The following is a 21707-nucleotide window of genomic DNA, read 5'->3' as shown; positions in this document are numbered from 1 at the left end:
TTGATTTATTTTGATTGGGGCGAAAGGGGGGTGATTTAAACTTATATTTTTTTTATTTTTTTCACATTTTTTTAAACTTTTTTTTAATTTTTGCCATGCTTCAATAGCCTCCATGGGAGGCTAGAAGCAGGCACAGCACGATCGGCTCTGCTACATAGCAGCGATCTGCTGATCGCTACTATGTAGCAGAACTGCAGGTGTGCTGTGAGCGCTGACCACAGGGTGGCGCTCACAGCTACCGGCGATCAGTAACCATAGAGGTCTCAAGGAGCTCTATGGTTACTATGGAGAAGCATCGCCTACCTCCGATCATGTGACGGGGTCGGCGATGACGTCATTTCCGGACGCCCGGACGGATGCGGTAGTTAAATGCCTCTGTCTGCGTTTGACAGCAGCATTTAACTAGTTAATAGGCGCGGGCAGATCGCGATTCTGCTCGCGCCTATTACGGGCACATGTCAGCTGTTCAAAACAGCTGACATGTCCCGGCTTTGATGCGGGCTCACCGCGGAGCCCTGCATCAAAGCAGGGGATCTGACCTTGGACGTACTATCCCGTCCGAGGTCAGAAAGGGGTTAATATATATATATATATATATATATATATAGACAGCATATATGTTGTTACGATTTTTTGAGCACATGGATCCATTGTATGTCCATATGTCGGTTTTGCAAGCCTGCGAGAAAATCTCGCAGTACGGATGCCATACGGATTACATATGGAGGATGCCATGCGCAAAATACGCTGACACACCCTGCCTACGGAGGAGATACGGACCACTATTTTGGGGACTTTTCTACGTAATTTACGGACCATATTTTTATACGCTGAGTGTGAGGCCGGCCTAAGGGTATGTGCACACGTAGAATGGTCCACTGCGGATTTACTGCGTTTTTACACCTGCGGTTTTCTGTTATGGAGCAGGTGTAAAACCGCTGCGGATCCCGCACAAAGAATTGACATGCTGCCGAATGTAAACCGCTGCGTTTCCGCGCGTTTTTTTCCACAGCATGTGCACTGCGGATTGAGTTTCCCATAGGTTTACTTTGTACTGTACAACGCATGGGAAACTGCTGCGGAAACGCTGCAGATTTTGCTGCTGTGTGTAAACATAGCCTAAGGATCCAGAAAGAGAGCTTCTAACACTTATCTGTCTATTTCTGAGCTCTTCTCAGCTGATTTATGACCACTGACCACAGAAAAGTTGAATGTGCAGGGAGGAGGAGACAAACAGCCTGTAAAAGCCAAAAGGTGCAAATTTTGTAAGGAAACTGAATTGCAAAAATGACTTTTAGCCCCAAATAAATGCAATTAAGTAAAAAAAAAAGTCCCCAGAGGTGGATAACCCCTGCCACTGGCGACATGTAAGTCAATAATCGATTGTGGATTCTTTGTGTTAGGCCGTCTTGGCACGTCTCAGTCTGTATACAGGTCGCGGTTTGCAGACCAGCCGAAGGTCTCCTGACCCGAACCCTAAAGCTTGAAATATGCCTATGAGAATGTTGATTTGGGGTCCAGGAGTCCAGAAATCCCAGACACGTGAAGCCGGCCTTACATGAGGGCATACTTACACTTTCTGGTCATTTAGGATCTTGCCATTCAACGAGTCAATGGCCTTCTGGGCTGATTCGCGGGTCTCGAAATGTACAAACCCATAACCTTTAGATCCATTTTCGTCACACACGACCTGCAACACCTCATATTAATAAGGGACCTTACTACTGCACAGACCTCACACATCCGTATGTGGTGGATGACTGACTTACCTTACACGACATGATGCTGCCAAAAGCAGAAAATGTGTCGTACAGTAATTTACTATCGATGGTCTTATCCAGGTTCTTGATAAAAATGTTGCCGATCCTGCTCTTTATTACGGACGGGTTGCGCTGACACCACATAATGCGCATCGCTTTGCCATTCATGTCTTCAAAGTTCATGGTATCCAGAGCTCGCTCCGCTGGCGGGAAAGGATGGGGGACATTTTCAAAGAAAGAGACTATCAATGACTTTATCCACCTCGGTGACCTCTGCGCCCTGATAGGATGCCATGCCATGATAGGAATTGTTGATCAGCTCCAGCATTCCATGCTACAACATTTTTTACTATATTTTGTTTTGCATTAATTTTATTTAAAAAAAAATAATTTGCAAATTTTTCTTGTTCTAAAATTTTTTTAGAAATCTTGAACTGTTCATACTTTCTGCCCTTTCAGGAAGAGTTTTCAGCAGGCTCCTTATCAGCAGAGGAAGGATGACGGTAACGCTTCTACATACAGCTGATAATACAAGATCCACTAATTACAATAGGAGATGTCACAGCTGACCCTGCTCACCCTCCCTTCACAATGACACTTGTACACGCTCATTAGATGCTTTAATAAAATTATTGGACTCAGGTCTGATGACTGTAGCTATGTACACCTGTTGTTTCCTGAAACAACAGGAAGTTATAATCTATAAAAGCACCCATGTCCAGTTTGAAAGTTGCAAGATTTTTTTTATTTTTAATACATTATATGTTAAGCTAAAAAATTGCCAGAAATTAAAAAAAATATACAGTATTTCAAGCAATAAAATGTAAATTGTGTAAAAATCATTCAATGTGATTGTTTGGTTTTTATTTTTAGGTTGTCTCTCACAGGTGACGTGTACCTACGATAAAAATTTCAGACCTCTGCATTCTTTGTAGGTGGGAAAACATGTAAAATCGGCAGCGTATCAAATACTTATTTTCCCCACTGTATCTACAATCTTGTATGTCCATGATATTTGTGGAACAGTTGCAATATTTCACCCCAGCCTTGTTGCTGGCAGGGCTGCAATGTATAGCTATAGTTGTGTATTGCTTCTCACCGTCCTCCGGCTGCTGGAAATTGATGTAAGCGTAGCCAAGAGACTGACCGGTGATCTTGTCTCTGCATATGATGACTGACAAAATGTTGCCGGCAGGAGTGAACTTTTCATGCAGCATCTCCTCTGTGACCTCCGGAAGGAGATCCCCAACATACAGGGTTGCTGTACTGTGGCTGAGTGCGCTAGTGGCCATTATTAGCAGGGTCACTAAAATAAAGGAGATTGTAAGAAAAACACCTTGATAATAACATGTCAGCATTACATGGCAAGTTAAGTAAATAAGGCAGCACACTGCAGCGCTGAAAGATGCACCTGTTCACACTTAGTCTATGTTTGGATGTGCTGGTCAGGTTTTTGAAAAGCATTACATGGCAGTCACACGCCAAAGCTGGCCATGCACATTAGCCGCAGCCTGACCATAGCTTATCTACACCCCGAACAAAAGGACATTCAACAGGGCGGATCATTCTCTGCCCCCGTCCTCTGTTCAGGGTGAAGCTGGGGACCCCGATACACAGTATAAGGCCTGCCGATCCCGCCAAAGTCAGACAACATTTATCTAATGTGTATGAGCAGCTTTAAAGGGGCTATCTGGCGCTGTAACATTGATGGCTTATTCTTCGGAGAGGTCATCAATGTCTGATTACTGGGGGTGCGACACCCGGTACCCAACCGATCCTGGCGGTGGCGGCTGGAAGTGCTGAGTTGTGGCTCTGTCCAGAACAGCTCCATCGACAGTATAGTGGCCACGGCCAGGTACTGCACATGCCTTCTCTATTGAATAGTATGTGCATGTGTCACTATTCTGTAGACAAAGCTGTGCTGTGCAGCTCCATAACTGAGCAGTTCCGGCTGCCGACGACACCAGGAAGGGCTGATCTCCGGGGGTACTTACCAATCAGACATTCATCACCTACCCTAAGGATAGTCCATCAATGTTAAAGTCCCAGACACATGCTTTAAAGAACTGGTAGATTTCACCGCTTCACTAAAACAAAGTCAAATTGACATCTTGGTTTTTTTTATTCTTGTATTTATGGGTAAATATAATTTTTACAGTAAAATGTAATTTAGTATGTTGAGCCGTTTGGTTTCTACAGCCTCTATGTATCACAGTACATGTAATACTGCAAAACGAGGTAACTGTGAATCCACCAGTGAGCTCATCTGAAGGCCGAATAATTAATTGTCCAAGTTAATTTACACATCAATAATAAAACATACTGATCAGCTAGGCAATTATTAAACTGCGTGCTAAATCAAAGAGTGTTTTGATTCTTTTCAATAAAAAGTTATAACTTTATTAATACAGACAAATACAAAAAATAAAACAATGCCTTAAAACCGTACAGATAAATGTAATGGCAGGTAGGTGTAGAGCAAAATATAATACTAGTGAGGGAGCAAGAGATAAAATAAACATTCCTGGATACAACAAATTTTTCAACAATAGAGCATGCTGAGAAAATACCTCCACTAACTTCAAATCACCAATTGATGAGGAATTTCAATATTAAAGTCATCTATTTACTTATAATTATACTGACTAAAGCGAGATGAAGAAATAGAGGCTCAAACCGCATGCTCTATTGAAATGTTGCTAAATAAATCCTGAACCAAAGTGCTATCAAATGTATGCACTTAGTAATGATAGTGCTTAAAATATGGATTAAACACCCGTACATATGCTGATAGATATTTTCCTTTGTTACAGAGCGAGGGTCTTCAGGTGGGTTACCAGAATAATAAATTATTCCAACAACCTGTGTGTTTATTTCATTAAAAGACTTTGTAATAATGTGTGTGTTTTTTTAACCCTTTACTACTATTGGATTAATAATGGATAGGTGTCATAATTGACGTCTCTCCATTATTAATTAGGCTTAATGTCCCCTTACAATAGCAAGATGACATTAACCCTTCATTACCCCATATCCCACCGCTACACGGGAATGGGAAGAGAGTGGCCAAGTGCCAGAATAGGCGCATCTTCCAGATGTGCCTTTTCTGGGGCGGCTGGGGGCAGGTGTTTTTAGCCGGGGGGGGGGGGGGGGGGGGGCAATAACCGTGGACCCTCTCCAGGCTATTAATATCTGCCCTCAGTCACTGGCTTTACTACTCTGGCGGAGAAAATTGCGTGGGAGCCCACGCCAATTGTTTCCGCCATTTAACCCTTTAATTTAATAGCTAGAGCGCCCAAATTTTGCACATACTAACATTAGTAGTGTGGAATATGCAAGAAAAAATGGTGATATGAGATGGTTTACTGTATGTAGACATGTCTCATATCATGTCGGGTTTAGGAAGGAGATAGCAAAAGACGGCAATTGAATTACCGGCTTTCTGCTATATCGCGCTGGATGAAATATTAATATATATACATACATGTGTCTCACTGACATACATACATATATATATATATAGACAGTATATATGTTTTTATTATTTTTTGAGCACATGGATCCATTGTACGGCTGCCATACGGATTACATACGGAGGATGCCATGCACAGAATACGCTGACACACCCTGCCTACGGAGGAGCTACGGACCACGATTTTGGGGACTTTTCTGCGTATTACAGCCGTAAATTACGGAGCGTATTGTCTTACGCCGAGTGTGACGCCGGCCTGACATGTGGCGCTGATTAGAGAACTTACGATTCTAGAATTCTTCACTTTCCTCCGCAAAGATTTCAGGTTGTGCCGACTTTGGACTCACAGACTCTGCACAATATGTCGGTAATCACCTTGTTCCTATCTTGTCTCCAGTCAGATCCTGATGGCGGCTCCTGGTAAACTGTCACTGTCAGGGCACAGCATGGCCGCCTCATGGTGCCAACTGATGCCCACGCGAGGAGCGGGCAGTTACTACGGGGCCGACACGTGTCTGGATCCCCCTTATAATAAAGCATTTTATGCCATAAATGTGCACCAATCAAATAAGACTTCTCCTTTCTGGATCATCACTTATTATATGTTTACGCACTTGTGTGCTCGTGCCTACGGCAGGACGATGGGGGGAGGGGGGGCGGCACGGGAGCAAGTTTTCTTTCTGGTCTTTTTTTTTTTTAAATTAGAGTCCGGAGCCGCCTCCCCCCGCCCCGGGCTCCTCCCCCCGCCCCGGGCCCCTCCCACTTCCCGCCTCCTTGAAGACGTCATACTCACCTACTCCAGCGAAGCCTGGTCTCAGGCTAGAGGCTAAATCCAAGGCGGCTAAAGGACCTCTGGTGACGTCACGCCCATGTGACCGGAAGGGGCGGCGCCTCTCCCTCCATAGAGCAGACAGGAGAAACGGAAGCTGTGGACGTCATGGCGGGATTTCGAGGACTGTGTGCAGGATTTGGGGTGTTTTGGGTTCCTCCTCCATAGTCACAGACCAGGTAAGTGGGAGTCTGCCTGGGGGAGAAAGGGGTGATGTTGCTTGCATGGGGCTGCACGCTGGACGGTGGGGGGATCTGCCTGGGGGAGAAAGGGGTGATGTTGCTTGCATGGGGCTGCATGTGCGTGCTGGACGGTGGGGGGATCTGCCTGGGGAGAAAGGGGTGATGTTGCTTGCATGGGGCTGCATGTGCATGCTGGACGGTGGGGGGATCTGCCTGGGGAGAAAGGGGTGATGTTGCTTGCATGGGGCTGCATGTGCATGCTGGAAGGGGGGGATCTGCCTGGGGAGAAAGGGGTGGTGTTGCTTGCATGGGGCTGCATGTGCATGCTGGAAGGGGGGGATCTGCCTGGGGAGAAAGGGGTGATGTTGCTTGCATGGGGCTGCATGTGCATGCTGGACGGTGGGGGCATCTGCCTGGGAGAAAGGGGTGATGTTGCTTGCATGGGGCTGCATGTGCATGCTGGACGGTGGGGGCATCTGCCTGGGGAGAAAGGGGTGATGTTGCTTGCACGGGGCTGCATGTGCATGCTGGACGGTGGGGGCATCTGCCTGGGGGAGAGAGGGGTGATGTTGCTTGCATGGGGCTGCATGTGCATGCTGGACGGTGGGGGCATCTGCCTGGGAGAAAGGGGTGATGTTGCTTGCATGGGGCTGCATGTGCATGCTGGACGGTGGGGGCATCTGCCTGGGAGAAAGGGGTGATGTTGCTTGCACGGGGCTGCATGTGCATGCTGGACGGTGGGGGGATCTGCCTGGGAGAAAGGGGTGATGTTGCTTGCATGGGGCTGCATGTGCATGCTGGACGGTGGGGGCATCTGCCTGGGGAGAAAGGGGTGATGTTGCTTGCATGGGGCTGCATGTGCATGCTGGACGGTGGGGGCATCTGCCTGGGGAGAAAGGGGTGATGTTGCTTGCACGGGGCTGCATGTGCATGCTGGACGGTGGGGGGATCTGCCTGGGGGAGAAAGGGGTGATGTTGCTTGCATGGGGCTGCATGTGCATGCTGGACGGTGGGGGCATCTGCCTGGGAGAAAGGGGTGATGTTGCTTGCATGGGGCTGCATGTGCATGCTGGACGGTGGGGGCATCTGCCTGGGAGAAAGGGGTGATGTTGCTTGCATGGGGCTGCATGTGCATGCTGGACGGTGGGGGCATCTGCCTGGGAGAAAGGGGTGATGTTGCTTGCACGGGGCTGCATGTGCATGCTGGAAGGGGGGGATCTGCCTGGGGAGAAAGGGGTGGTGTTGCTTGCATGGGGCTGCATGTGCATGCTGGACGGTGGGGGCATCTGCCTGGGAGAAAGGGGTGATGTTGCTTGCATGGGGCTGCATGTGCATGCTGGACGGTGGGGGCATCTGCCTGGGAGAAAGGGGTGATGTTGCTTGCATGGGGCTGCATGTGCATGCTGGACGGTGGGGGCATCTGCCTGGGAGAAAGGGGTGATGTTGCTTGCACGGGGCTGCATGTGCATGCTGGAAGGGGGGGATCTGCCTGGGGAGAAAGGGGTGGTGTTGCTTGCATGGGGCTGCATGTGCATGCTGGACGGTGGGGGCATCTGCCTGGGAGAAAGGGGTGATGTTGCTTGCATGGGGCTGCATGTGCATGCTGGACGGTGGGGGCATCTGCCTGGGGAGAAAGGGGTGATGTTGCTTGCACGGGGCTGCATGTGCATGCTGGACGGTGGGGGCATCTGCCTGGGGGAGAGAGGGGTGATGTTGCTTGCATGGGGCTGCATGTGCATGCTGGACGGTGGGGGCATCTGCCTGGGAGAAAGGGGTGATGTTGCTTGCATGGGGCTGCATGTGCATGCTGGACGGTGGGGGCATCTGCCTGGGAGAAAGGGGTGATGTTGCTTGCATGGGGCTGCATGTGCATGCTGGACGGTGGGGGGATCTGCCTGGGAGAAAGGGGTGATGTTGCTTGCATGGGGCTGCATGTGCATGCTGGACGGTGGGGGCATCTGCCTGGGGAGAAAGGGGTGATGTTGCTTGCATGGGGCTGCATGTGCATGCTGGACGGTGGGGGCATCTGCCTGGGGAGAAAGGGGTGATGTTGCTTGCACGGGGCTGCATGTGCATGCTGGACGGTGGGGGGATCTGCCTGGGAGAAAGGGGTGATGTTGCTTGCATGGGGCTGCATGTGCATGCTGGACGGTGGGGGCATCTGCCTGGGGAGAAAGGGGTGATGTTGCTTGCATGGGGCTGCATGTGCATGCTGGACGGTGGGGGCATCTGCCTGGGGAGAAAGGGGTGATGTTGCTTGCATGGGGCTGCATGTGCATGCTGGACGGTGGGGGCATCTGCCTGGGAGAAAGGGGTGATGTTGCTTGCACGGGGCTGCATGTGCATGCTGGAAGGGGGGGATCTGCCTGGGGGAGAAAGGGGTGGTGTTGCTTGCATGGGGCTGCATGTGCATGCTGGACGGTGGGGGCATCTGCCTGGGGAGAAAGGGGTGATGTTGCTTGCACGGGGCTGCATGTGCATGCTGGACGGTGGGGGCATCTGCCTGGGGAGAAAGGGGTGATGTTGCTTGCATGGGGCTGCATGTGCATGCTGGACGGTGGGGGGATCTGCCTGGGGAGAAAGGGGTGATGTTGCTTGCATGGGGCTGCATGTGCGTGCTGGACGGTGGGGGCATCTGCCTGGGAGAAAGGGGTGATGTTGCTTGCATGGGGCTGCATGTGCGTGCTGGACGGTGGGGGCATCTGCCTGGGAGAAAGGGGTGATGTTGCTTGCATGGGGCTGCATGTGCATGCTGGACGGTGGGGGCATCTGCCTGGGGGAGAGAGGGGTGATGTTGCTTGCATGGGGCTGCATGTGCATGCTGGACGGTGGGGGCATCTGCCTGGGAGAAAGGGGTGATGTTGCTTGCATGGGGCTGCATGTGCATGCTGGACGGTGGGGGCATCTGCCTGGGAGAAAGGGGTGATGTTGCTTGCATGGGGCTGCATGTGCGTGCTGGACGGTGGGGGCATCTGCCTGGGGAGAAAGGGGTGATGTTGCTTGCATGGGGCTGCATGTGCATGCTGGACGGTGGGGGCATCTGCCTTTGGAGAAAGGGGTGATGTTGCTTGCATGGGGCTGCATGCGCGTGCTGGAACGGGGGCATCTGCCTGGGGAGAAAGGGGTGATGTTGCTTGCATGGGGCTGCATGCGCGTGCTGGAAGGGGGGGATCTGCCTGGGGAGAAAGGGGTGGTGTTGCTTGCATGGGGCTGCATGTGCGTGCTGGACGGTGGGGGGATCTGCCTGGGGGAGAAAGGGGTGATGTTGCTTGCATGGGGCTGCATGCGCGTGCTGGAAGGGGGGATCTGCCTGGGGAGAGAGGGGTGATGTTGCTTGCATGGGGCTGCATGCGCGTGCTGGAAGGGGGGATCTGCCTCGGGAGAAAGGGGTGATGTTGCTTGCATGGGGCTGCATGAGCTTGCTGGACGGTGGGGGGATCTGCCTGGGGAGAAAGGGGTGATATTGCTTGTATGGGGCTGCATGTGCATGCTGGACGGTGGGGGGGATCTGCCTGGGGAGAGAGGGGTGATGTTGCTTGCATGGGGCTGCATGTGCATGCTGGACGGTGGGGGGATCTGTGTGCGGGGGGGGGGGGGGTGTCTACCTGCAGAATGGGGCTGATGTTACTCGCATGGGTCTGCATGGTGTGGGGGGCTGATGTCACGCGTTGTGCAGGTCAGTGTGTGATGTCTCTTGCGGTGGGGGGTGCAGGGATGTATAGCGCTACGTGTGTGTGTGTGGGGGGGGGGGGGACAGGGGAGGGGATGAATGATGATGGAGATTTGAGGGATTGATATTAACATGAGAATCTGCCTGATGGTGCGGAGTCCGTCCTGTTTTATTTATTCTTTTTTACATAAAACGTTTTCTCATTAATATTATTGGGCACACATGACGTCAGGTTGATGACTGTCCTATGACCTCTGGGAGCGACACTGCGTGATAACAATGTCTCCAGATCCCGGGCTTTATTGTCCTCGCACGCTGTGCTGGTCAGTATTAGCCCGGAGGCCACTGGTGGCGGCCACTACTTGTGTCCAGGTTTCTGCATGATTTTTTTTTTCTGTTTTATTCTAGGTATTGTCGCTTTTCCCCATCCAGTGACCTCCCTGCAGATGTCATCTCATCACTGGACTTCTCTTCACCAAGTGGAATGCTGGAGCCCCCACAATCCATGCGAGGACCCAAAGGGATGACACTGTGGGCGTCTGATAATGTCAGAGAGACGAGTATAATTCCTAAAAGAAAAAACACCAAAACCTCCCTTTCTCTCCATTTATATTGCTAGGGTCTGTGTCCCCGCCCCGTCCGCTCCTCTGTGTCCCCGCCCCGTCCGCTCCTCTGTGTCCCCGCCCCGTCCGCTCCTCTGTGTCCCCGCCCCGTCCGCTCCTCTGTGTCCCCGCCCCGTCCGCTCCTCTGTGCCCCCGCCCCGTCCGCTCCTCTGTGTCCCCGCCCCGTCCGCTCCTCTGTGCCCCCGCCCCGTCCGCTCCTCTGTGCCCCCGCCCCGTCCGCTCCTCTGTGCCCCCGCCCCGTCCGCTCCTCTGTGCCCCCGCCCCGTCCGCTCCTCTGTGCCCCCGCCCCGTCCGCTCCTCTGTGCCCCCGCCCCGTCCGCTCCTCTGTGCCCCCGCCCCGTCCGCTCCTCTGTGCCCCCGCCCCGTCCGCTCCTCTGTGCCCCCGCCCCGTCCGCTCCTCTGTGCCCCCGCCCCGTCCGCTCCTCTGTGCCCCCGCCCCGTCCGCTCCTCTGTGCCCCCGCCCCGTCCGCTCCTCTGTGCCCCCGCCCCGTCCGCTCCTCTGTGCCCCCGCCCCGTCCGCTCCTCTGTGCCCCCGCCCCGTCCGCTCCTCTGTGCCCCCGCCCCGTCCGCTCCTCTGTGTCCCCGCCCCGTCCGCTCCTCTGTGTCCCCGCCCCGTCCGCTCCTCTGTGTCCCCGCCCCGTCCGCTCCTCTGTGTCCCCGCCCCGTCCGCTCCTCTGTGTCCCCGCCCCGTCCGCTCCTCTGTGTCCCCGCCCCGTCCGCTCCTCTGTGTCCCCGCCCCGTCCGCTCCTCTGTGTCCCCGCCCCGTCCGCTCCTCTGTGTCCCCGCCCCGTCCGCTCCTCTGTGTCCCCGCCCCGTCCGCTCCTCTGTGTCCCCGCCCCGTCCGCTCCTCTGTGTCCCCGCCCCGTCCGCTCCTCTGTGTCCCCGCCCCGTCCGCTCCTCTGTGTCCCCGCCCCGTCCGCTCCTCTGTGTCCCCGCCCCGTCCGCTCCTCTGTGTCCCCGCCCCGTCCGCTCCTCTGTGTCCCCGCCCCGTCCGCTCCTCTGTGTCCCCGCCCCGTCCGCTCCTCTGTGTCCCCGCCCCGTCCGCTCCTCTGTGTCCCCGCCCCGTCCGCTCCTCTGTGTCCCCGCCCCGTCCGCTCCTCTGTGTCCCCGCCCCGTCCGCTCCTCTGTGTCCCCGCCCCGTCCGCTCCTCTGTGTCCCCGCCCCGTCCGCTCCTCTGTGTCCCCGCCCCGTCCGCTCCTCTGTGTCCCCGCCCCGTCCGCTCCTCTGTGTCCCCGCCCCGTCCGCTCCTCTGTGTCCCCGCCCCGTCCGCTCCTCTGTGTCCCCGCCCCGTCCGCTCCTCTGTGTCCCCGCCCCGTCCGCTCCTCTGTGTCCCCGCCCCGTCCGCTCCTCTGTGTCCCCGCCCCGTCCGCTCCTCTGTGCCCCCGCCCCGTCCGCTCCTCTGTGCCCCCGCCCCGTCCGCTCCTCTGTGCCCCCGCCCCGTCCGCTCCTCTGTGCCCCCGCCCCGTCCGCTCCTCTGTGCCCCCGCCCCGTCCGCTCCTCTGTGCCCCCGCCCCGTCCGCTCCTCTGTGCCCCCGCCCCGTCCGCTCCTCTGTGCCCCCGCCCCGTCCGCTCCTCTGTGCCCCCGCCCCGTCCGCTCCTCTGTGCCCCCGCCCCGTCCGCTCCTCTGTGCCCCCGCCCCGTCCGCTCCTCTGTGCCCCCGCCCCGTCCGCTCCTCTGTGCCCCCGCCCCGTCCGCTCCTCTGTGTCCCCCGCCCCGTCCGCTCCTCTGTGTCCCCCGCCCCGTCCGCTCCTCTGTGTCCCCCGCCCCGTCCGCTCCTCTGTGTCCCCGCCCCGTCCGCTCCTCTGTGTCCCCGCCCCGTCCGCTCCTCTGTGTCCCCCGCCCCGTCCGCTCCTCTGTGTCCCCGCCCCGTCCGCTCCTCTGTGTCCCCGCCCCGTCCGCTCCTCTGTGTCCCCGCCCCGTCCGCTCCTCTGTGTCCCCGCCCCGTCCGCTCCTCTGTGTCCCCGCCCCGTCCGCTCCTCTGTGTCCCCGCCCCGTCCGCTCCTCTGTGTCCCCGCCCCGTCCGCTCCTCTGTGTCCCCGCCCCGTCCGCTCCTCTGTGTCCCCGCCCCGTCCGCTCCTCTGTGTCCCCGCCCCGTCCGCTCCTCTGTGTCCCCGCCCCGTCCGCTCCTCTGTGTCCCCGCCCCGTCCGCTCCTCTGTGTCCCCGCCCCGTCCGCTCCTCTGTGTCCCCGCCCCGTCCGCTCCTCTGTGTCCCCGCCCCGTCCGCTCCTCTGTGTCCCCGCCCCGTCCGCTCCTCTGTGTCCCCGCCCCGTCCGCTCCTCTGTGTCCCCGCCCCGTCCGCTCCTCTGTGTCCCCGCCCCGTCCGCTCCTCTGTGTCCCCGCCCCGTCCGCTCCTCTGTGTCCCCGCCCCGTCCGCTCCTCTGTGTCCCCGCCCCGTCCGCTCCTCTGTGTCCCCGCCCCGTCCGCTCCTCTGTGTCCCCGCCCCGTCCGCTCCTCTGTGTCCCCGCCCCGTCCGCTCCTCTGTGTCCCCGCCCCGTCCGCTCCTCTGTGTCCCCGCCCCGTCCGCTCCTCTGTGTCCCCGCCCCGTCCGCTCCTCTGTGTCCCCGCCCCGTCCGCTCCTCTGTGTCCCCGCCCCGTCCGCTCCTCTGTGTCCCCGCCCCGTCCGCTCCTCTGTGTCCCCGCCCCGTCCGCTCCTCTGTGTCCCCGCCCCGTCCGCTCCTCTGTGTCCCCGCCCCGTCCGCTCCTCTGTGTCCCCGCCCCGTCCGCTCCTCTGTGTCCCCGCCCCGTCCGCTCCTCTGTGTCCCCGCCCCGTCCGCTCCTCTGTGTCCCCGCCCCGTCCGCTCCTCTGTGTCCCCGCCCCGTCCGCTCCTCTGTGTCCCCGCCCCGTCCGCTCCTCTGTGTCCCCGCCCCGTCCGCTCCTCTGTGTCCGCCCCGTCCGCTCCTCTGTGTCCCCGCCCCGTCCGCTTGAGAGAGGAATTTTGTGTTAAAGGGAACCTGTCACCCCCAAAATTGACGTTGAGCTCAGCCCACCGGCACCAGGGTCTTATCTCCAGCATTCTGTAATGCATTCTGTAATGCTGTAGATAAGCCCCCGATGTATCCTCAAAGATGACAAAAAGAGGTTATATTATTTTCACCTGGGCGGTCCGATCCTGGGCCTCCCATCTTGATAGGATGACGTCCTCTTCTTGTCTTCACGCTGTGGTGCGCAGGCGCCGGGAAAGGTCAGAGAGGCCTGGGGCCTGCGCACTGCAGTACTTTGCGCTGGAGCCGCAGCGTGAAGACAAGAAGAGGACGTCGTCTGATGAAGATTGGAGGCGCCGGACCGCGATGCCCATCGGACCGGACCTGGACTGTCCCTTGGTGAGTATAATATAACCTCTTTTTCTCATTTTTAATTATTTTTATTTTTGGATACATCGGCGGGTTATCTACAGCATTCCAGAATGCATTACAGAATGCTGCAGATAAGCCCCTGATACTGGTGGGCTTAGCTCGCCCTCGATTTTGGGGGTGACAGGTTCCCTTTAAGCACCACAATACTGTTTTTGCAGCTAAAGCACAGGGGACTTTGGTACAAAATGTGTTTTGCTTTTTGTCATTAATTTGTCTTTAATGTTTAACCCCTTTACCCCCAAGGGTGGTTTGCACGTTAATGACCGGGCCAATTTTTACAATTCTGACCACTGTCCCTTTTATGAGGTTATAACTCTAGAACGCTTCTACAGATCGTGACATATTGTACTTCATGATGGTGCTAAAATTTCTTAAATATAACTTGCGGTTATTTGTGGGGAAAAAAACGGAAATTTGGCGAAAATTTTGAAATTTCGCAATTTTCCAACTTTGAATTTTTATGCCCTTAAATCACAGAGATATGTCACACAAAATACTTAATAAGTAACATTTCCCACATGTCTACTTTACATCAGCACAATTTTGGAACCAAAATTTTTTTTTTTGTTAGGGAGTTATAAGGGTTAAAAGTTGACCAGCAATTTCTCATATTTACAACACCATTTTTTTTTTTAGGGACCACATCACATTGAAGTCATTTTGAGGGGTCTATATGATAGAAAATACCCAAGTGTGACACCATTTCAAAAACTGCACCCCTCAAGGTGCTCAAAACCACATTCAAGAAGTTTATTAACCCTTCAGGTGTTTCACAGGAATTTTTGGAATGTTTAAATAAAAATGAACATTTAACTTTTTTTCACACAAAATTTATTTCCGCTCCAATTTGTTTTATTTTACCAAGGGTAACAGGATAAAATGGACCCCAAACGTTGTTGTACAATTTGTGCTGAGTACGCTGATACCCCATATCTGGGGGTAAACCACTTGTTGGGCGCATGGCAGAGCTCGGAAGGGAAGGAGTGCCATTTGACTTTTCAATGCAAAATTGACAGGAATTGAGATGGGACGCCATGTTGCGTTTGGAGAGCCCCTGATGTGCCTAAACATTGAAACCCCCCACAGGTGACACCATTTTGGAAAGTAGACCCCTTAAGGAACTTATCTAGATGTGTGGTGAGCACTTTGACCCAACAAGTGCTTCACAGAAGTTTATAATGCAGAGCCGTGAAAATAAAAAAATAATTTTTGTGAAAAAATATGATCTTTTCGCCCCCAAATTTTTATTTTTCCAAGGATAAGAGAAGAAATTGGACCCCAAAACTTGTTGTAATAATAATAATAATCTTTATTTATATAGCGCCAACATATTCCGCAGCACTTTACAATTAAGCGGGGACATATACCGACAAATTCAATACAAGTTAAGAGAATTTAAACAGTGACATTAGGAGTGAGGTCCCTGCTCGCAAGCTTACAATCTACAAGGAAATGGGGGGGACACAATAGGTGAAAAGTGCTTGTTATTTCAGGTCTGGCAATTATAATAAATAGGGATTTTCATATGAAGCTGCATGATCCGGTCATCAGCCCGTGTGTTTAAGTGCAATAGTCAAGTATCAAGTGCAGTTAGTCAAGTATCAAGTGCAGTTATCATGTGTATGGAGGGTGTGGAGACAGATGAGTAGTAGGGTGCAGATTCACATGCAGATAATATTTGGAAGGAGGGAACAGGACAAAGTTAGTTTACTGAGTAGTTGATGTGGTAGGCTTGTTTGAAGAGATGGGTTTCCAGAGCGCGCTTGAATAGGTTGGGGCGAGGTATCAGTCTGATCGTCTGGGGAAGTGCATTCCAGAGAGCTGGCGCAGCATGAGAGAAGTCTTGGAGACGGAGGTGTGAGGTTCGGATTACGGGGGATGTTAGTCTTAGGTCATTTGTACAACGGAGGGCACATGTAGGGCGATAGACAGAGATGAGAGAGGAGATATAAGGCGGTGCAGAACTGCGGAGGGCTTTGTGGGTGAGAGAGATGAGTTTATACTGGACCCTGTAGCGAATGGGTAGCCAGTGTAATGACTGGCACAAGATGGAGGCATCGGTGAAGCGGTTGGACAGAAATATGACCCTGGCTGCCCCATTTAAGATGGATTGGAGAGGAGAAAGTTTGGTAAGAGGGAGACCGATCAGAAGAGAGTTGCAGTAGTCCAGATGAGAATGAATGAGAGCGACAGTAAGAGTCTTAGCAGTTTCAAAGGTGAGAAAATGTTAGATTCTGGAGATGTTTTTAAGACGCAGGGGACAAGAGCGAGTGAGTGATCGGTTATAGGGAGTAAAGGAAAGTTCGGTGTCGAATATGACCCCAAGACAGCGGGCATGCTGTTTGGGAGTTATGGTTGAACCCTCCAGGGTAATTTCGATGTTGGGTAGAGTGAGGTTAGTAGAATGAAGAAACACAAGAAGTTCAGTTTTGGAGAGATTTAGTTTCAGATAGAGGGAGGACATGATGTTAGAGACGGCAGACAGACAATCCTTGGTGTTTTGAATTAGATTGGGGGTGATGTCAGGGGAAGAAGTGTATAATTGGGTGTCGTCAGCATAGAGATGGTACTGGAACCCAAATCTGCTGATTGTTTGTCCAATAGGGGCAGTGTATAGAGAAGAAGAGGGGGCCCAGGACTGAGCCCTGCGGAGCCCCGATAGTAAGGGGACGAGGAGAGGAAGAGGAGCCGGCAAAAGATACAGTGAAGGAGCGGTCAGAGAGGTAGGAGGAGAACCAGGAGAGGGCTGTGTCCTTGAGGCCTATGGAGAGGAGCATGGTGAGAAGGAGCTGGTGATCCACAGTATCAAATATGACAGATCCAGGAGAATCAGCAGAGAGCAATGACCTTTGGATTTAGCTGTTATTGGGTTATTAGAGACTTTAGTGAAGGCAGTTTCAGTGGAGTGTAAAGAGCGGAAACCAGATTGTAAGGGGTCGAGAAGAGCGTTATCCGAGAGATAGCGGATTAGACGGGAGTGGACCAAGCTTTCCAGGAGTTTAGAGATGAAGGAAAGGTTAGAGACAGGTCTGTAGTTAGCTGTGCAGTTCTGGTCCAGGGATGGCTTTTTAAGTAAAGGGTGTTGTGGCTGGTAATTCAGTACCACAATGGACATAGAAGTCAGAGCACATACAGTGATCTGACAATAACCCAAAAACATAGAACGAGCTCTGAGACGTGGGAACTCTGCTGACCGCAATCCCTAATCCTCTCCAACCACACTAGAGGCAGCCGTGGATTGCACCTAACGCTCCCTATGCAACTCGGCACAGCCTGAGAAACTAGCTAGCCTGAAGATAGAAAATAAGCCTACCTTGCCTCAGAGAAATACCCCAAAGGAAAATGCAGCCCCCCACATATAATGACTGTGAGTTAAGATGAAAAGACAACCGTAGAGATGAAATAGATTTAGCAAAGTGAGGCCCGACTTTCTGAACAGAGCGAGGATAGGAAAGGCAACTTTGCGGTCAACACAAAACCCTACAAACAACCACGCAAAGGGGACAAAAAGACCCTCCGTACAGACTAACAGCACGGAGGTACACCCTCTGCGTCCCAGAGTTTCCAGCAAGCAAGAAAAACCAAATAAACAAGCTGGACAGAAAAAACAGCAAACAAAAAAAAACACAAGAGCAACTTAGCTATGCAGAGCAGCAGGCCACAGGAACGATCCAGGAGGAAGCAAGTCCAATACTAGAACATTGACTGGAGGCAAGGATCAAAGCACTAGGTGGAGTTAAATAGAGCAGCACCTAACGACTTCACCACATCACCTGAGGAAGGAAACTCAGAAGCCGCAGTACCACTCTCCTGCACTAACGGAAGCTCATAGAGAGAATCAGCCGAAGTACCACTTGTGACCACAGGAGGGAGCTCTGCCACAGAATTCACAACAAAAGGGGTAATGATGGCATGTTTAAATGAGGAGGGAAAGATGCCTGAGGAAAGAGAGAGGTTAAATATTTTAGTCAGGTGAGTGGTGACCACTGGTGACAGAGACTGCAGGAGAGGTGAAGGAATTGGGTCACTATTGCAGGTTGTAGGCCGAGCAGAAGTGAGGAGCTTGGAAACTTCTTCTGAAACAGGCTCAAAGATGTCTAGTGAGCTTGAGGTGCGGCAGGGAAGGGGATCCAGGCACTGAGGAGATTGGGCTGAGATATCCTGATGGATGTGGTTGATTTTTTTCTAGGAAATAAGTGGCCAGATCCTCGCCACTGGGATTGGAGATGGGGGCCTGTACATTAGGTTTCAGGAGGGAGTTTAAGGTTTCAAAAAGTCATTTTGGGTTGTTGGATAGTGAGGTGATGAGTGGTGAAGTAGGATTGTTTGGCCAGAGAAAGGGCAGAGTTATAGGTTTTGAGCATGAACTTATAGTGGATGAAGTCTTCTGCGAAGAGAGATTTTCTCCACTGCCGCTTTGCACACCTTGAGCGACGCTGAAGAAAGCATGTTTGCATAGTGTGCCAGGGCTGCCGTTGTCTGTGTTGGGTCTTTCTGCGTGTAGAAGGTGCTGCTTCATCCAGGGCATTCTTCAGTGTAATATTGAAGTGTGACAATGCCAAGTCTGGACAGGAGAGTGAGGAGATGGGGGCTAAAGATGTGTGGAGATTGTCCATAAGCTGCTGGGTATTAATGGTACGTGTATTCCGATAAGTGTGGTAAGTGGCGGTGTCCCGGGTGAGGAGACAATTGTTGACAGAGAAGGATAGAAGGTTGTGGTCCGAGAGCGGGAGAGTGGAGTTAGTAAAGTCGTGCAGCGATCCGGGACGGGAGAAAACCAGGTCCAGAGTATTCCCATCCTCATGTGTAGGAGAATTGGTAAACTGTGAGGTTGAATGAAGAAGTTAGAGAGAGAAGATGAGGCAGATTGGGAGAGGGGATCATTGATGGGGATGTTAAAGTCTCCCATGATGAAGGTGGGGATGTCACAGGATAGAAAGTGAGTAAGCCAGGTGGCAAAGTGGTCTAGAAACAGGCGGGGGGAGCCTGGAGGGCGATAAACAACCGCCACCCGCAAGTGGAAGGGCTTATAGAGTCTGACGTCGTGGACTTCAAAGGAAGGAAATGTAAGGGGGATGACCTGGAAAGCACATTGTGATGAAAGGAGTAAACCAACACCTCCACCCTGTCTGTTCTCAGGTCTGGTGGTATGTGAAAATTTCAGCCCACCAAACGAGAGAGCGGCAGCGGCGGTGGTGTCTGAGTGCTGGATCCAGGTTTCTGTAATAGCCAGAAGGTTAAGGGAACTAGAGAGGAAAAGATCGTGAATGTAAGTTAGTTTGTTACACACAGACCGTGCATTCCAGAGAGCACAGTGGAAAGCAGTAGGAGAAGGCTTACACTGAATGTTAATAAGATTAGCAGGGTTTCTATATGTAGCTGGAGGAGAGTAATGTATGCTGGTGGAGGGAGGTCCAGGGTTTGGGGACATGTTACCTGCAGCTAGTAGAAGGAGAAAAACAGAAACAGCAGGTGGTGGGATGATTTGTATGAACGTTTTGAGTGCTGCATGGCGGTAGTGGCTGGTTTGGAGTGGGTAAGAAATGTCAGTAGAGCCTCAGAGTTATACATGGGAGAAGGGAGGGGTGGATATGCAGCGCCCCAGAGATCTGGTCGTTGCAGTATGTCACTCTGCCACTAAGGGGACTGATGGTACGTCTGATGGCACTAAAGGAGTTCTGACCAGGTATCACCAGCACACATTACACTTCACACTCCGGCCACTAGGGGGAGAAAAAGGCTTTATTTATTGGGCCACTCACACTTGTAAAACTAGGGGTTGGATAGGAAGTTAGTGAGAAGCTGACTGGGTTGGATTCAGGCAACATCCTGTGGCAGGGGGTGTTGCAGGGAGAAGACACAGGGGGGTCCCTGTCAGGCGTGGGAACCTGGCAGGTACCTAGCGAACAGAGCAGAACGTTACGGAACCGCGCCTGCACACCCCGCGGCGGTATCCTAAGAGAGAGACACGAAGAGAAGGATATTGTGGAACAGTGAGAAACGAGATCAAGCACAAAGGAGAGCCAGTAGGAGTCGTGCCGTGAGACCGAGGCAACATCCTACTGAGGCGCGTGGCCGGAACACCGCGGGAGTAACTGACTCTAGGCCTTACTTCGAACTCCGCAGGACAGTTAATTATAGGTTGGCTGTCTACCTTACATTTCCTACGAAGACATAGGGGGCAACGCGTGGAGAGGGGTGTCTCTAGGATCCCGGAAGAGCTCCGAGCCTTCCCATCATACGGGTGCGTCCTAGCCATAACATACCTGGGGGACGAGAAACTAGAAACATCTGGAACTAAAGAGCGAGAGCTGTAGAGAACGAACGAGAACAGCAGTTGTGAGGACTATTCCAAATGCTCAGCAGGGTAGCACTACAACACACAGGCGCTAGTGGTAGGCAACGGTTTCCACCTGCGAAGGGAACTCTGGATGTGCCCATCGGACCGACCGGTCTCAGACAGCCCTGTTAACCGTGCTCTGGATTGAGGATCCTGAAGTCTTCAGTAAAGAAGTAAAGAGACTGCAACCTTGTGTCCTCTTTATTGACTGCACCTTACACCATCACCATCTACCTTATTGGGAAAGAAAAAAAATTAGCTTTGAACACTTTAAATCAGAAACCAAAAACAGGGAAAAAATAAAAACACAGGAGTGATGGATGGATAAAATACCCTGAGCAAAGCTTGCTAGATATGAATCTGTTCACACTTGCGCATGGAAGATGGAAGTGATGGAAGAATTGAACCATCTGTACCAGATCACAACATCTCGGACAACACCTTACCACCCTCAGGGAAATAGAGCCTGTGAACAGTTCAACCGCACTCTTATACGATACGATACACTTTATTGATCCCGTGGGAAATTATGGTATCACAGCAGCACGACTTAAATCATAAAAATCATAAAGGAATTACATAGTTGACATTACAGTTTGTTGACAGAAGAACATTATACATTAGAATAGGACATACACAACAAGTGAACTGAAATGTAGAGAAATAAGTAGACATTCACCTTGGTGGTTTAACCCTAATGTTATTGTTCATAATTGCCATACATAAGAAGGAAAAATATAGGAAATCGTTTGTGCCAAATGCCATGGGGCACAAACGATTTCCTATATTTTTCCTTCTTACACCTCAGAAGTATTAGCCGGTTACTGAAGGTGCTCTTCTGTCTCATGAATAGCTCATATAATGGATGTGCATTATTGTTCATAATTGCCATACACTTTCTCAGAGTTCTTTTCTCCACTACCTCCCCAAAAGAGTCCAGATTGCAGCCGACAGCAGAACTTGCCTTCTTAATAATCTTATTCAGCTTATTAGCATCAGAGGCCTGCACACTACTACCCCAGCACGTGATTGCAAAAAAGATGGCACTTGCCACCACAGATTGGTAGAACATTTCTAACATTTTGCTATACAGATGTTAAGAACGCTGGAGGAAGAGCCCGGAGGCCTGAATTCGTAGCTGAGTTAGTGTGGGTGTAGTTTACTGAAAGACACCCGTAAAATGTATAACCTTTATTCAATATCAATTCAGATTCACATAGTGTAAATACCCCTCAATATAATTGCCTATATAGCCCCGAGGCCTAAATTCGTAGCTGAGTTAGTGTGGGTGTACAACAACCGAATACATCGCACCATCGGTTACACTCCTTATACCTTGTTGTTCGGTGACCCAGGAAGTGACATTACCGACTGGAGCTGGACCCAGAGGAGGACTACCCATGGACGGGGGTGTCTACCTGGGTCCGAGAACATTGTAATCGCCTGCAGACTTTAAAGACCAGATTACAGGAAATGG

The 21707-nt window shown here is 52.4% G+C and overlaps 1 protein-coding gene and 1 long non-coding RNA gene across 4 annotated transcripts; one reads left to right on the top strand and one right to left on the bottom strand.

Annotated features, from left to right (window-relative positions):
- Positions 1-1552: 1552 nt before the first annotated feature.
- Positions 1553-6102, bottom strand: LOC138654643 (polyadenylate-binding protein 1-like 2). 3 transcript variants are annotated; one of them, XM_069743493.1, is made up of 4 exons: positions 6026-6102; positions 2860-3066; positions 1770-1963; positions 1553-1690 (listed from the first exon to the last, which is right to left on the bottom strand). In XM_069743493.1, exons 2-4 carry the CDS (start codon positions 3050-3052, stop codon positions 1571-1573), a joined length of 507 nt encoding a protein of 168 aa, XP_069599594.1. In that variant the 5' UTR covers positions 3053-3066; positions 6026-6102; the 3' UTR covers positions 1553-1570. The 3 variants fall into 3 exon arrangements, with proteins under 3 accessions (XP_069599594.1, XP_069599593.1, XP_069599592.1); XM_069743492.1 differs by lacking the exon at positions 6026-6102 and adding an exon at positions 5608-5880; XM_069743491.1 differs by lacking the exon at positions 6026-6102 and adding an exon at positions 5519-5880 and having other exon boundaries at positions 1554-1690.
- A 1-nt stretch (position 6103) lies between these two features.
- Positions 6104-15074, top strand: LOC138654645 (uncharacterized). Its single transcript, XR_011316426.1, has 3 exons — positions 6104-6240; positions 10322-10460; positions 14527-15074. It is a non-coding gene; the product is annotated as an uncharacterized lncRNA (long non-coding RNA).
- The last annotated feature ends 6633 nt before the right edge of the window (positions 15075-21707 follow it).

This window comes from Ranitomeya imitator, unplaced genomic scaffold, assembly GCF_032444005.1.
Source record: "Ranitomeya imitator isolate aRanImi1 unplaced genomic scaffold, aRanImi1.pri SCAFFOLD_432, whole genome shotgun sequence".
Lineage (NCBI taxonomy): Eukaryota > Metazoa > Chordata > Amphibia > Anura > Dendrobatidae > Ranitomeya > Ranitomeya imitator.
This window is presented reverse-complemented; position numbering and strand designations above follow the sequence as displayed.